Here is a 15,117-nt window from a genome sequence, read left to right as displayed (position 1 = left end):
TCTTGAGTTATTTACGTCTACTGTATGGTAGAAGTATTATACAATGGTATGCTACTGTTCATCTCTTCCCAACTCTGCATTCAGTACTATCACAATGGGAGCTTAAAATCAGCCATGGTGAGAATATTTACACCATGGAATTGAAAAACGCTACAAATCAGGGCTTAATTTATTGTTTTGTTGATTAAGACTTAAGAAAGTAATGGAGAATATGTTAATAAGGCAGACTAAATTTAAAAGTATGTCATGTCTGTAGCCATAACCTTGTAAAGGAATTATTCTTCTGGTAGTTGAAAACTATTATCCCATTCAGCAAAGAAGGAGCCCATGGCATTGACAAATAACAAATTCTGACACATGTCTTCATTGTTTCATCTTCATCTCCCTTTTTAATGTAGACAAAAGTATCAACCAACGACCAACGTTTATATCAGAACTACCCTCATTCATCAATTGCAACCATAGATTGGGTACAAATATGAGAGTTGGGCAAACATCTTTGAAACATTCAGTGAGAATCAACTATCTGAAATTTACAATAAAGAATATTATACATTTTATTATTATTTGTAAACTATGTGCTATACAACCTTTATGTCAGTAAAATTTATAATAACATACACATAAATGTAAACTTTTTTTTTTTTCCCAGAGAGCAAGTTGTTCAATATTTAACAGCACATCACTGGTGATCATGCATGATATGGTGTAGGAATAAAATATTGTATGCTTTTCTTTTTTAGTATGATCTAGGTTGTACTCTCTCTGATAGTTAATGCCTGTCTTGAGACACGTGCATGTCTGTCTGATTCAGTACCTACTGAATGGCCAAGAAGGATCTTTACTCTGCTTTACTCTTCCCATCACATGAACTTGGAAAGATCAAGTCGGCTCTGGACTCTTCTGCAGAAGTCTCCCTCCACTTCCCAGCAACTATAGTATTAATGAACCTCAATGACCTTTTTTCACTTGGAAACACCCCTTATTTTTTAAAAAATAAATTCATTTATTTATTTGTTTTTATTTTTGGCTCCGTTGGGTCTTTGTTGCTGCGCATGAGCTTTCTCTAGTTGAGGCAAATGGAGGCTACTCTTCGTTGTGGTATGCGGGCTTCTCATTGTCGTGGCTTCTCTTGTTGCACAGCATGGGCTTTAGGCACACGGGCTTCAGTAGTTGTGGCATGTGGGCTCAGTAGTTGTGGCTCACGGGCTTAGTTGCTCTGCAGCATGTGGGATCTTCCCGGGCCAGGGGTCAAACCCGTGTCCCCTAAGTTGGCAGGCGGATTCTTAACCACTACGCCACCAGGGAAGCCCCTAAATGACTCTTATTTGGGAAAATATACCATTAGGGATTACCATACTAGAGAGTGGGAGCATCAGAGACATTCCTTGTGGAAGAGTGAAGAAGATGAAACTCCTAAAAGGGATTGGAGCACAGGGAATAAGTCCACAAACTGGTGCGTGTCCATCAGGTGACTCCATCTGAGGACTGAACTTGGAGTGGTAACGGGCAGGGGAGCTTGCCTCACTTCTGAGGTCACATTCTGTTTTGGGGGACCAGGCCAGCAGTTGCAGGAGCAAAGTGAGGCAGAGAGTTCGGCATGAGGTGCTCACAACTCACTGATTCAGGACAGATGGGAAAGCCAACCCCTTCCCCAATATATACTTCAGCGGGAGAAATGGGGGGCCTGATGCTGGCTTGTGGAGAACTTGAAAGGAGTCTGATGCTAGGTTATAGAAGTCTGTAGAGAGGCTGAAAGGGGAAATTTAGATGAAGCAGAGAAAGGGAAGTTCAGCCCCCAAATGCGGATGTGGGTTGTTCTATTAAGATCAGCCAGGACTTTTTGGTGGAAAGACAAACAGGGAACAGCCACGTAAACATGGCCGCCTCTCTGCTGGAATCTGCTCTCCCCCAGGCCCTGAGAGGATGCTTGCTTCCTTGGAAGGAAGTGAGTTTCAGGAGGCAAACACCCTATGGAGACAGAGAATTGAGAGAGGATAAGCACACTGGGGGAGGGGGGAGGGTATGGGTTCAACAAATGAAAAGGGTCAAAACGACTGAGGAGAGAAGACAAAGTACTTCAGGGGCTAATGATGGTTAGCAATTTGCTCCTTCTAGAATATTTTTTTTTTCCCTTGGCTTTCAAGACCTGACATCCTGATCCTCTGATAGATTCTTCCCAGTCAACCCAGGAATAATAAGCAGCCCATGTGTGACAAAATACACTGCTAATAATTAAATAAATCCTTGAAAGCAATCCAGAAATGGCCTGCCACAACTTCTACTATAGTTTATTTCTGATTTTATTTTTGTAAAACGATGGTGTGAGGAAAAAGATAACTGTTTGCCCAGTTCTGGACTCCCAAACTGGTTAAAGGAGAGTGCTGATTTTAGTTGTGGTTTGAAGGGAAAGGGTGACAATGCCCTGAAGAGAAACAGTCACCACTGTGGCTGAGAGCCCTGGCTGGCCGTTCTGTATCTTCCCCACTTCCCCCTGCAGGGGCCCAGGGTGGTTTGGACTGGATGATGAGCGCCACCTGCAGGAAGAAAGCTGCAGGTAGGAGAAAATAGCTGAATATTGTTTAGCATTATTATGCATCAGAAATTAAAGTCCTGTAACCTCTCTTTGGCCCATCTCTGGTTCTCTTCTTCCTGAAATTTTGTTTCATTGTGATTAAGAGATAATACATAAAGTCCAGCCCTGCAGGGAGAAGCAGCTCTAATTTTGGCAGTGCCTAAGAGGCCTCATCACCTTCTTCACAGAGAAAACAGAATCTATCAGGAGAGAACTTACAGACCTTCCCATCGGCAGTCATTCAAAATCACCTACTTCTGTACTCCAGCTCCTCCTTCCTGGTGCAGTGGGAAAAGTGTCCCTTCCTTGGGCCAATGCCCCCAGGATCCCCTCCCACATTCTCCCACAACCTGTGTCCTCAACCTTCCTTTTACTTTTCTAACACTATTTAAACATTTCTAAGCTTCTTCCAGCTTAAACATATTTTAAAAGCCAAAAACCAAAAATAACAACACCTCCCCGATTCTATAACCCCAGAAGCTGCTACCTAACTTCTTCCCTTTCACAGTCACACTTCTGGAAAGAGCTGACAGCGCTTGCTGCCTCCCTTCCCTTCCTTTCAGATCTCTGTACACCGCCCTCTACTCCCTCCTCACCAGAAGACAGCGCTTGCCAGGTCCTCTGAGTCCAAGAGACATTTCTCTCACCTGATGTATTGGTTGTATTTGATTTGAATGATGATCCCTCCTTCTCACTTGAAACATTCCCTTACTATGGTCAAGGATACACACATTCCTAGCGTCTCTCCCACTTTAGTGCTCCCATCGGGTAGATGCCACTTTATCTAGTCAGCTGCTCAGGCCATGCATGGATGACCATGGAATCACGCTTGAGTGTCTGCTCTCGCTTTCCACATCCTTCCGCAAGTCCAATATCAATTCGGAACCCCACCCCTTCTCTGTTCTCCTAGATCACTACCCTGGTCTCAGTCACCCTCATCTCTCCCCTGCGACACTACAGTAGCCACTTGGCTGGCCTCCTGCCTCTATTCTGGCTACCGCCCAGCAGCTCAAGGGATCCCATACAAGTAAATCACACGGAACTCCCCTCTTCCCCACCCGCCAAGGTTATCTCCAATCACCCTTGGCTTCAGGTTCCATGTTGCCTCCCCATAAACCCTCCCTGAGCTCCCACACCTGGGCTAGGAGCCCCTCCTAATTTGTTCCAGGAACACCTGCATATTCCTTCCAAAAGCACTTATTCCACTGTGTCCTAACTGCTCTGCATCCCCACGGCTTCATGAGCGCAGGGAGGGCACAGACGGTGTCTGTTGGTTGAATCCATTCAGCGTGCGTGGCACCTAGCCAGTATTCCATAAAAAGACAGCTGTGAACGTACTGTCTCCCTCACATCTCTAGACACAGAATATTAACAGGTCAGGAGGGAAGCAAGGTAAAATTCTGATAATTAGGTGACTGTCGAAAGAAGACTGAAAATGGGCCCCAGACATTCTAAAGAATCAGAGTTTGTAAAATGGCGGCCTGCGGCAAAAATTAAGCTTTCTTCGTGTTTCCGCAAGGTCCAGTGACCAGAGCTGCTGATTTCACCTGTGGCTTGGGTGAGTGGCAGAGAGTGCCCTGAGCTTAGGGTCCCGCGTATACAGATGCAGGGAGGCCACGAAGGCGATACCACCTTCTGCCGTGGTCCAGAGATGAAGGTGAAGAATTGGGGAGGAGGCGTCGGGAGGACGGTGGTTTCTAGTCCCAGCTTGGGGCAGCTGGGGAAGTTCCAAAAGCAGGAACTAAGGGTGGGAGGAGTGTTCTGGGAAACGAAAGCGAAAGATGTTTAACCACCGGGATCTGGGAGGGGCCTGCAGTCGGAGCCAGACCAGCGGAGAGGAGGATGGCTGCGCCTGGCTCCTTCCCGCTGCTGGTCGAAGGGTCCTGGGGTTCCCACCCCCCGAAGAACTTGAGCACCAAGTTGCAGATGTACTTCCAGAGCCAGAAGAGATCAGGAGGCGGGGAGTGTGAGGTCCGCCAGGCGCCGGGGAGCCCGCCTCGTTTCCTTGTGCTCTTCTACCTCGACGACGGTGAGGGGGGCAAGGGGTGCGGGGGAGAGGGGACAGCGGGGGCTCTCCTTCCAGGGAAACTTGGGGCTGGGGCGCGGGGCGGGAGATTTCGTCCGGCTCCGGCAGCAGGTGTAGGAAAGAGCGTGGGGCGCGCAGAATAGACACGGCGCGTCGGGGACGCTGCGTGCGCGGCGCTTCCAGGCGCTCCCGGAGCTGGTGGCAGACCTCCCAGGTGGTTTAAATAAACATTAGCACCGTGTGACTGAAGGGAGCTGCCTGAGAGCTGGTGCACCCACCTCATTTTACGAGGCTACATCGTGTAGTGGCATCGTGTGTTAGGGGCAGAGCTGCAATGCCATTGCAATTTTTGTCTTCTTCCTATGAAAGCCGCAGTTCTGGAACTCCAGAGGTTTTATGGGAACACAATTTGAAGGGAAGAGAAGGTTTCCAGGAAAGTCACATCTAAACTGACTCCTGAGGGTGAATTCAGTTCTTGATAGGCGAGATACTGGGGAGGGCTCTTCAGATGGGAGCTGGCTGCAGTGCTGGGGACGGGAGAGCAAAGGCATCTCCAGGGAAGTGCTGGGTGCCCTTGGGCAGCTTTGGTTTGAGGAATGAGCCCTTTCCTTATCTCTGTGCACAAGCGAGGTCTGGAGACTGGCTCTAAAAAGAACAGGTGGGATCTGGGAAATTTTATAAGATTACAAAGGGGGTGCTTGTATTTTAAAAAATCTTAGGCCTTCTTTTATTAAACTTCCTTTTTAAAAAGAAGTGGGGTGGAAATTAAGGCTAATAGAATATTGGGTTGAGATAAAAGAGGACCTTGCATGACGTGCTAAGGAGTATGAACTTTCCCCCACAGGGAGGCAGGGGAGAGCCATGTCCAAATATACTTTTGGGAGATAAGTTTGGTTGCAGATAAGTACAGTGATTTCTGTTGGGAGAGACCATGGACATCAGACCTTTGAAGAGTGTCATGCAATGTCCAAGTGAGGACCAGTGAGCCCTTGAACAAGGAAAGTCAGCATGGGGATGGAAGATGCATGTTTGCGTACCGTCTGGATTTGGTAACTGATTCTACAGGATGCTCCGCTTGGGAGAGAGAGAGAGGGAGAGCCCCTGTGCTTTCTCTTATTTTTTAGATGGGGAAGGATGGAGGGAGCTAAGCAATGTGAGGAGTCACAGGGATTTCCCCATGGTGGAGATTCCCAGTGATTCTGGGATCACTTGGGAGAGGGGCAGAAGCACTGCCTAGAATCTCATTGTCTGCATGTAAATATAGAGACTTATTGGAGGGGAAAGGCAGGTACTGTTGATCAGTGCACCGTATCTTCGTCGAGGGTCTGCTGGAACCTCTCCAGTTGGTTTCAGGGTGGTCCTCAGGCTGGGAGCAGGGGTGGCATTCTGAGTTGATTGAGGGTTAGGAGTTTTGAACTTTGAGGGGGAAGTTCCCTCCCCATAGGCAATTGAGCAGCTGAGTTAACCTCTCCTCATGCTGTTGCTATTAGGGAAGCGGGAGGACAAGTACCCACCAGTTATCTGCTTGCTCGAGACACCTACCAGGTCTGCACTGGGAAGCACATGACCTGCTGTTCTCCCAGTGCACAGTTTTTTCCATCAGGATCTCAAAGGCAAGAATGTGGGCAACCACTGACCCTGCCTTCCTGTTGCTGGATTTGGAGAAGCATTTGGGTCAGAGGAGAAGCAAGGAGGCTTACGAGGCCATCAGAGCAATTGGAATGCTCTAGGGCAGGGATGCAGAAAGGAAAGAATGAAACCCAGAGAAGAGAGGGGTGCACAGACCCGTGTGAAGGAAGCGAGGTGGGCAGGGGTCAGGAGACCTGCCTGACTCAGAGCCCTTAGAACAATGTCAAAAAGTTTTCCAAGGGTTAATTTCACCAAGCAATGCTCAAAAGGGCATCTGTGCAATGTAAGCCATTTCCCCGGGGCTTTACTTTTCCTCAAAGGATTTTACCATTTTGATTCCGATTATCAACATCACCATGGACCTGGCCCTTAGGGACACTTCTTTCTTCTTTAAAATCCCATTATCCTCAAGAGTAGTCCTCACATTGCGGCAACAGACCCCCTGCATCCAAATCACAACGGGTTAAACAGGCACATTCCCAGCTCTGTCCTAGAGGCTCAGGTACCCTGAGTGTGGGGTGGGTGGGAATCTGCATGTTTAACCGCACCCCAGGTGACACTGATTCGCTAAAGTCTGAGAATCCCTGTTGTTTGTTGATGACCCTGAATGAACAAAAAGGGAAATAATTGTAGAAAATACAAACCTCGTAAAAATACAAACAGCAAAAATATAATTGTGTGGTGATAACATCATTCTGTTCTAGTCCTCAAAGCAGAAGTGATTTCAGTCTCCCTGCGAGGTTTCTTCCTTCCCATCTCCCAGCCTGCTTTCTCCCTTCACCCACCTCTAGACTGCTCTAATGCCCTTCTTGCAGTAGTACCCACCCAGCCACACTCACAGCTTAGTGCAGCTCTTTGTATGGTCAAAGTTCTTAGGCGTGGAAAGTCCCTGTTCAGTTTTGGTTTCCTCCCAGAGGAATGGCTTTCTCAGAAGCAAGTGGTCAGGAGTTTGCTAACATCATATTACCTACCCCAGCACTGTCCCTCGGACAAAGGTCTTCTTCCACAGGAACACCCTCTGCCCTCCAGGGAAGGAAGTGGCCACAACAGGTGCAGGCCTATAGTGTAACACAACTTGATTCTTATCATTCACATAATAAGAATGAGCCCCAAAGCACTCCTCTGTAGAAATGAGTGGATAGCAAACAGAAACTACTTGGAAGCTGTGTACTTCTGTATAATTGGCTGAATTTCCGAAAAGTCGAGTGTAAATTGCCTTGTCAGATTTTAAATCCCGGGCTTCCCTGGTGGCGCAGTGGTTAAGAATCTGCCTGCCAATGCAGGGGACACGGGTTCAAGCCCTGGTCCCGGAAGATCCCACATGCCGCGGAGCAACTAAGCCCGTGCGCCACAACTACGGAGCCTGAGCTCTGGAGCCTGCGATCCACAACTACTGAAGCCCGCGCGCCTAGAGCCCATGCTCCGCAACAAGAGAAGCCACTGCAATGAGAAACGTGCGCACCGCAACGAAGAGTAGCTCCCGCTTGCTGCAACTAGAGAAAGCCCGCGTGCAGCAACGAAGATCCAACTCAGCCAAAAATAAATAAAAAAAAATTTATATAAAAAAACGATTTTAAATCCTGTTTCAGATGTGTACGTTTATCATCTTTTCTGGTCATAATTTTGCTCCTGATTATTGTCAGCTTCTCCTTAAATTAAATATGGATGGTCTGAGATTGGTGCAGAAGAGAGCCTGTCCACATGGGTAAGGGTGTTTAGATGGCAGCATTTCAGCTCTTCTTCCTCCCAGATTCACTTTCTCCTTGTTGCGGATCACTTGCTGTTACTGCTACCACTTGCTCTCTTAAAATAGTTGTGCCCATACATATTACACACAATCTCAGAACACGCTGGCACATGTAGATACCTGGACAGGACTCTACCAAAGTATAGGGAATAATAAAAGGAATGTAACACAGAGGTCCATGACTCTAGATAGCTTGGCTTATAAAACTTAGCCTGCTCTCTGGGCTCAGGGGTCCTATCCAGTCCTTAGTCTTCACTCCAGCTTAGGACAGCTTATCAGGAGTCCATGCAAAAACACCCACCCTGCTCACAAAGAATGAAATTAGAGTCTGGCATTCCTTCTCATACTGTTTTTGAGGCCTGTTTTTGAGGTGGCATCCAATTAAGTCATTACCTCCCTCATCCTCTGCATGGATGGTTGAGGTGGGAAAGCTATTCAAGTCCCTCTTTTTTTTTTTTTTTTTTTTTTGCGGTACGTGGGCCTCTCACTGTTGTGGCCTCTCCCACTGCGGAGCACAGGCTCCGGACGCGCAGGCTCAGCCATGGCTCACGGGCCCAGCGGCTCCACAGCATGTGGGATCTTCCCGGACCAGGGCACGAACCCGTGTCCCCTGCATCAGCAGGTGGACTCCCAACCACTGCGCCACCAGGGAAGGCCTCAAGTCCCTTTTGATGAAAGATTCTACCTGTATCTTCAGCCTCAGCAGGCAACCATATCAGAATACAACATAGTAGCCCAACATCCATAGCAGAGCCACACCTGTGAATGCAGGGCACTCTCCAGGGTTCTCCTTCGCCCTGACCTCTTCGTACCGCCTGACTACGTTGGCCAGGCCTCCTTCTGTAAACTCACTCATTCCCTGTTCTCCACTGTCTCAGATACACCGCTTTTCCTTTTCTCTCTCTGACTGCTCCTTCTTATAATTGTACAATAACTTACAGTTACACAGCTCTTATGGGTGTCACAAAATTCATTCACAGACACTGCTTCACGTATGGAAACTGAGACGCAAGAAGTTAAGATATTTTCTCAATGACACAGCTAGTTGGTGGCAGAGTTGGAATTTGAATCCAGGTCTTTGGACTCATGTCCACTGTTCATTTTTTTCTTCCACTACAGCCCAGCTGCCAAATATGTGTTAATTTTTTTTTTTTTTGGTAAGAATCTCTCCCATCTTATCATCACAGGTTAAAGAATTGATTGAAATACCATTTTAATGAGGCTCCTCGCTATTCTGCTTATGTTCACCTGAGTCACTTTCCTAAAACATGGCTTTCATAATGTCGTGTCCTAGCATCCCTGGCTCACAGTGAGGGATGCTTTAATTATTTCCTTTCACTGTAGAATAAATAATGTTACCTTTCTGAGTGCCTACTGGGCATCACATACTGTACTAAGTTCTTTATAATGTTTCTTGAATCTAATCCATGTTAACACCCACACAAGACAGTCTTCATCAATTAATAGACAAGAAGACTGAGATTTTGTAAATAAGGCTTATTAAGGAACATGCTCAGGGTTAAAAAAGTAAGTTTAAAGATAGAATTCAAATCTGTGTCTGCTTGCTAAACTTCCCCCTTTTCACCACACATAGCCTCTCTTGAGAAACTGACCAAGCCGTTGACTGATGATGATGAAGCCTACAGAAATCACAGAATAATTTTGTGAACAAAGATTGCTTTAACAGTTGCCTTTTTTAAAAAAAATTTCAGTTCGGCAGCAAGTTCTGGCGAGAGAGAACCACGAGTTAGTATGGCCAGGAAAAGGAACATTCAAGTTAACTGTCCAGTTGCCCAGAGCCACGGATGAAGTCCAGGAGGGGAAAATTCCAACAATGGTAAGGAAAGGGGTGATTACAAGGGAAGTAGGGTGTTCTCCCAAGGTGTGTGGGATGGGAACCACGATGAGGAAATACAGTGGAATGAGAAGTACAACTCAAACTGGGGTGAGGAAAGCAACTTACAGATGTGGAGGGAGTGAGAGTGGTGATAGGGTAGGTATGAAATAATGGAAGAAGAAGCACTTTTTGTTTGATTTTTGACGCTTTTGAAAATTCAAGATTGGGGGGTTACCATAATGGTGGTTTGAGATGTAAAATCTTGCGTCTGTTTGTCCCAGGTACTTGCTATATTGGTTTCATTTTCACATGGTTTAGAGGGGCCAGCGATCTATACTGTAATGTACTAAGTATTTCCTCAAGTGTAAAATGGGATAGTAATAGTACTGACCTCTTTGGATTATTGGGTTGTTGTGAGGATTAAATGAGACAGCCTTAGGAAAGCACATGGCCTAGTGCTTGTTAATAGTACACACTCAATAGATGTTAAATGGGAAAACGAACATGAGCTAAATTATTTCTCTGACTTAGGTCTTACCTCAGACACTTGGTGCTCCTTTGGGGTTTCTTTTATTTGTGACTCGTTTTTACAGGTGATTTGTGTGCTATATATTAAACAGCATCATTGCCTGTGCTTTTAGTTATAATTTCTGTAGACCCTACATCTCCAGTCTGGTCCTAGGGACACTTTCTTAATGTAAAGAGATTATTAGTAATTTATTAATGCTACTTTATTGTTTGGGTTTCAGGAATCCAAGACCAAAGAACGTGTCAAAGAATCAGGTAACTTTTCATCCACCAGGCAGTTTTGCTTTCAATATTAAACACTATGTGTTGCGGAGGTCATCCTTCTCTTCTTGACTTCACAAGGCAAGGTTTGTTAGCTGAGAGATGCTTTGGGCTGCATCATCTCCATCCTCCTAGCCAGTTGTGCAAGGGTTGCCTCTTGAGCCCTAAGGGTTCAGGTCAGAAGGATGGGAACAGCTCTCTCTGTGGGGGCTGGGAGACACCTTGCAATTGATGGGAGGATAAAGAGGTACCCGGGAGGTGGATGAACTGACCTTCAGAGTCTACCTGTGCCCATCCAGCCATTGTGAAGCAAGGACATGATGTGACAGTGGGTGCTGTGTGTGGCTAAGTCAGTTAGTGTTGCTTTCTGAGCGCTGGGTGCAGGATGTGGTGTAGCTCTCCAGACCAGCGGCAGCTCTTCTCGTCCCATCTGCTGTAGGAAACAGCCAGCAACCTAGTAGCTATACAGTAGGACCTTGTTGTTTATCCACCCTATATATAATAGTTTGCATCTGCTAATCCCAAACTCGCAATCCTTCCTTCCCTTACCCCTCCTCCGCCTTGCCAACCACCAATCTGTTCTCTATGTCTGTGAGTCTGTTTCTGTTTTGTAGATATGTTCATTTGTGTCGCATTTTAGATTCCACATAGAAAGACAAATACCATATGATATCACATACGTGGCCTCATTTCTTACACCTCTGCACAAGTGCTCCTTAAGCTTCATTTGTCAAATTGCCACCATTTCCTAAATGGTTTTGGTGTAGTCTCGGCACTCTGCCTATACTTCTGTTGCTCACAATACATTCTACTCCACTTTTCTCTACCTAAATTCTAGGATAGTCTTCAGGATCTACTCAGGTTCTTCCTCTTCTCTGAAGCCACTCCAGGCCAGCCCAGTTCCTTCATCTCCCTGGTTTGGATTCTTGGCTTGATCGTTGACACAATCAAGTTGACTTTATTTGGCAGTCAACCAAGCCACTCTCGTGATGAAGCTTCTCATAGTCATGGGGTTATAAACTATATTGGTGGAAAGGCTCTTTCCATTCACTTAAGTCCAATCATCTCATTTTGTAATTAAGAGATGTGCCCAAGGTCACGTGGCTAAAGAGTGGCAGAGTCAAGGGTCGAGCTCATGTAGCTCACCCCGACTCCGGTAGTCGTTCCGGTTTGTCATGCCTGTCTCACTGAATGCTAATTTATGTTGTTATCGAATCCTTAAGCTATTTTTTATTTGGCATGAGTGTGTGTTTGTGTGGTGTCACATCCAGCACGTAACAGGAGTTTTTGTCAGGGTCATCTAACTGCTGTAACAAACAAGCCCCCCAGATCATAGTTCAGTGTAGTCGGCAGCTAGGGTGGTGGGGGGAGTCTAGACTGCTTCACACAATTATTCAGGAATCCAGGCTCCTTCCATCTTTTTGACACCGTTATCTGTGATATGTGGCCTTCAAGGTCACTGCAAGGGAGAAGGAGATTCACATAAAGGAGATTTGATTGGCCAGGTCTGGAAAATGGAATTCACCAGATCCACCCATATTCCATTAGCCACATGAACTCTACTGTAGGAACTCAACTGTAGGAAGTCTGGGAAATGTTGCCTAGGAAGAAAACAAAATGGATTTGGTGAGCACATAGCATTTTACTCTGCCATGATAAACACTTACAAATGTCAGTTCTATTTCTTATTTATTTATTTATTTATTTTTGTATACATCCATTAGAAAACTGGTAATTTCCTTTTCTAGCATTTTTTGTATGCACCCATCTCCACACAACCAGTGCCTTGAACATAAGGGTGCTAATTGGATAGTTGCTCACAGAATGTCTAAAGATCATAACATACTCATTATGCTTCATTGCACAATCAGAGTGAGACTGACCTCCTGTATACAGTTAACCCTTGAACAACACGGCTTTGAACTGCGTGGCTCCACTTATACGTGGATTTTTTTCAATAAATATATTTGAAAAATTTCTGGAAATTTGAAAAAACTCACAGATGAACTGCATAGCGTAGAAATGTTGAACAAATTAAGAAAAAATTAGCTATGTCATGAATGCATAAAATATATGTAGATGTACATATAACATACAAAAATATGTGTTAATCGACTGTACTGTTCATGTTATCAGTAAGGCTTCTGGTCAACAGTGGGTTATTAGTAGTTAAGGTTTTGAGAAGTCAAAGTTACACGCAGTTACTTGGCCGTGCAGGGGGTTGATGCTCCTATTCCCCGTGTTGTTCAAGGGTCAACTGTATATGTAACTCACTTATGGCCAACGATGAAGCAGAACAAGCTGGCTTGGGTGGTTGCTATTCTGTAAGTTTGAGGTATACCCATAATTCTCTGGGCCATTTTATCTTCCATGTGCATTCCTTAGTCATTCACCGTAAGTATCCTTTTTCTCTCCAGTGATAGGAAATTATTGCTTTTCAGAGCATAATGTGTTAGGTGATGCCCAAATATGGGCATGGGATAGTCTTGCTCTTCTCCAGTGACCTAAGCAGTAATTCTCCAATTCAAACATTTATTGAGCCTCAACTATATACCATATGCCATCCATACAAAGATGAATAAATATGTCCCTTGCTTTGGAGTAGCTTGGTTCAATAACTGTAATTTGGTGCTGTGATAGAAATATATGTCAAGTGCTATGAAAAACAAGGCAGGTTCCTTAGAGAAACAAGGCAGAAAAGAGTGTAATAAAATTGAACATAATCATCATCATATTAATAGACAATTAAGTACTATTTTTTATTTTAATTATATTAAGCTAAAAGTCCTCTAAGATCTGTTTTTTTTTATTTGGCTGCGTTGGGTCTTCACTCTAGTTGCGGCCCCTGCGGCATGTGGGATCTTATTTCCCTGCCCAGGGATCGAACCCATGTCCCCTGCATTGGAAGGGGGATTCTTAATCACTGGATCACCAGGGAAGTCCCCTAAGATATGTTTTATTTGAGTTAGCCAAGAGACCAGGAAGGGAACAGGGCAGTGTAATTAGCTTATGATAATTTACTTTGCTAAGAACATGGTACATAAATATAACATCTTGTACCCTTTTTGTCTCCCTAAAATCAGATGCATCAGAAGAAGTAGATGCAAATATCTCTTTCAACAGATCAGAAAAAAAGGAAGACGCCCCAAAAGAATGTGAAAATATTTCCTCTTTGGTTGCATTTGAAAATCTGAAGGCAAATGTGACTGATATGATGCTAATCTTCTTAGTGGAGAACATAAGTGGCCTGACCAATGATGACTTTAAAGTGGAATTAATACAAGATTTTAATGTTGCTGTAGTTACCTTTCAAAAATATACTGGTAAGATCAAAAGATGCTCCATTTGTCAGCCTACTTTGCACTACACTTTGGGATTTGGGACACCTAAATTACGGAACGTTTCTGAAAGCTTCACTCTTTCTAATAGCTAGTAAGAGAGGACTCCAAGTTAATATAGATGCTTTCTTATTTTGAAAGAGAAGCAAATTCGTTCTGAAACCAAATTCTGATTTTTTTAAATAAGTTTATTCATTTTATTTATTTATATTTGGCTGCGTTGGGTCTTTGTTGCTGTGCGCAGGATTTCTCTAGCTGCGGCGAGCGGGGGCTACTCTTTGTTGCTGTGCGCGGTCTTCTCATTGTGGTGGCTTCTCTTGTTGCAGAGCATGGGCTCTAGGCGCGCAGGCTTCAGTAGTTGTGGCACAGGGCTCGGTAGTTGTGGCTTGCAGTCTCTAGAGTGCAGGTTCAGTAGTTGTGGTGTACGGGCTTAGTTGCTCCGCCGCATGTGGGATCTTCCTGGACCAGGGCTCGAACCCGTGTCCCCTGCATTGGCAGGCAGACTCTTAACCACTGCACCACCAGGGAAGTCCCTCTGATATGTTTAATAAGTCAAACTTTATTGTATGAGTTTGTGTGTGCGTGAGAGAGAGAGACAGACAGACAGAAAGACAGAAATAACACACCGAAACAGAAATCTAAAGTCAGGTTATTAAAGAGATTCCAAGCAAAGGACTCAATGTTTTCCCATGTGTTATCTCATTGGGAGGAGTAAATATTGATCTGTGTTACTAAACTGGACTTATTGGAGAGTAATAATAACAGCAGATACTCATATAGTGTTACTATGAGTCAGGTACTATGCTAAGTTTGTTCCATGTATTAATTTATTTGTTCCTTTCAACAACCTTTTGAGATTATTATTATTCCTCATCTTACAGTTGAGGAGACAGAGACACAGAGATGATAATCAGAGACAGAGATGCTAATAGCTGGAAGAACTGGATTTGAACTGAAGCAGCCCACCTCTATAGAGCTTGTTCTCTTACCCCTTTACCATATATTTCCTTAGTGGGGTTGGCTAAAAAGTTCGTTTGGGTTTTTTGTAACATTTTACGGAAATACTTTCATGGTTGTCACATATGCAGGGATGAGTAAGTGCATGTGATGCAGAAAGTTAGTGCTCTTTAAGGTCTATGTGAGGAGTCTGTGGACAGTTTCTGAGATTGGAAGAGC

The 15,117-nt window shown here is 44.9% G+C and overlaps 1 protein-coding gene across 2 annotated transcripts in view; it reads left to right on the top strand.

The window, feature by feature from the left end:
* Nucleotides 1-4,417: 4,417 nt before the first annotated feature.
* PARP14 (poly(ADP-ribose) polymerase family member 14) overlaps nt 4,418-15,117 on the top strand; it is a gene marked incomplete at its 5' end in the record, with an annotated part of 48,658 nt that continues 37,958 nt past the window's right edge. For both annotated transcript variants that reach the window (XM_082654411.1, XM_082654412.1), the window contains 4 exons: nt 4,418-4,604; nt 9,690-9,814; nt 10,564-10,597; nt 13,687-13,926. In XM_082654411.1, the coding sequence (XP_082510537.1) occupies nt 4,418-4,604; nt 9,690-9,814; nt 10,564-10,597; nt 13,687-13,926 (586 nt within the window). The remainder of the gene's footprint in view (nt 4,605-9,689; nt 9,815-10,563; nt 10,598-13,686; nt 13,927-15,117) is intronic.

This window comes from Grampus griseus (genome assembly GCF_964374135.1).
Source record: "Grampus griseus genome assembly, chromosome: 5".
NCBI classification, from domain to species: Eukaryota; Metazoa; Chordata; class Mammalia; order Artiodactyla; family Delphinidae; genus Grampus; species Grampus griseus.
The sequence above is the reverse complement of the archived record's forward strand: the minus strand, read 5'-3'. Positions and strand labels throughout refer to the sequence as shown.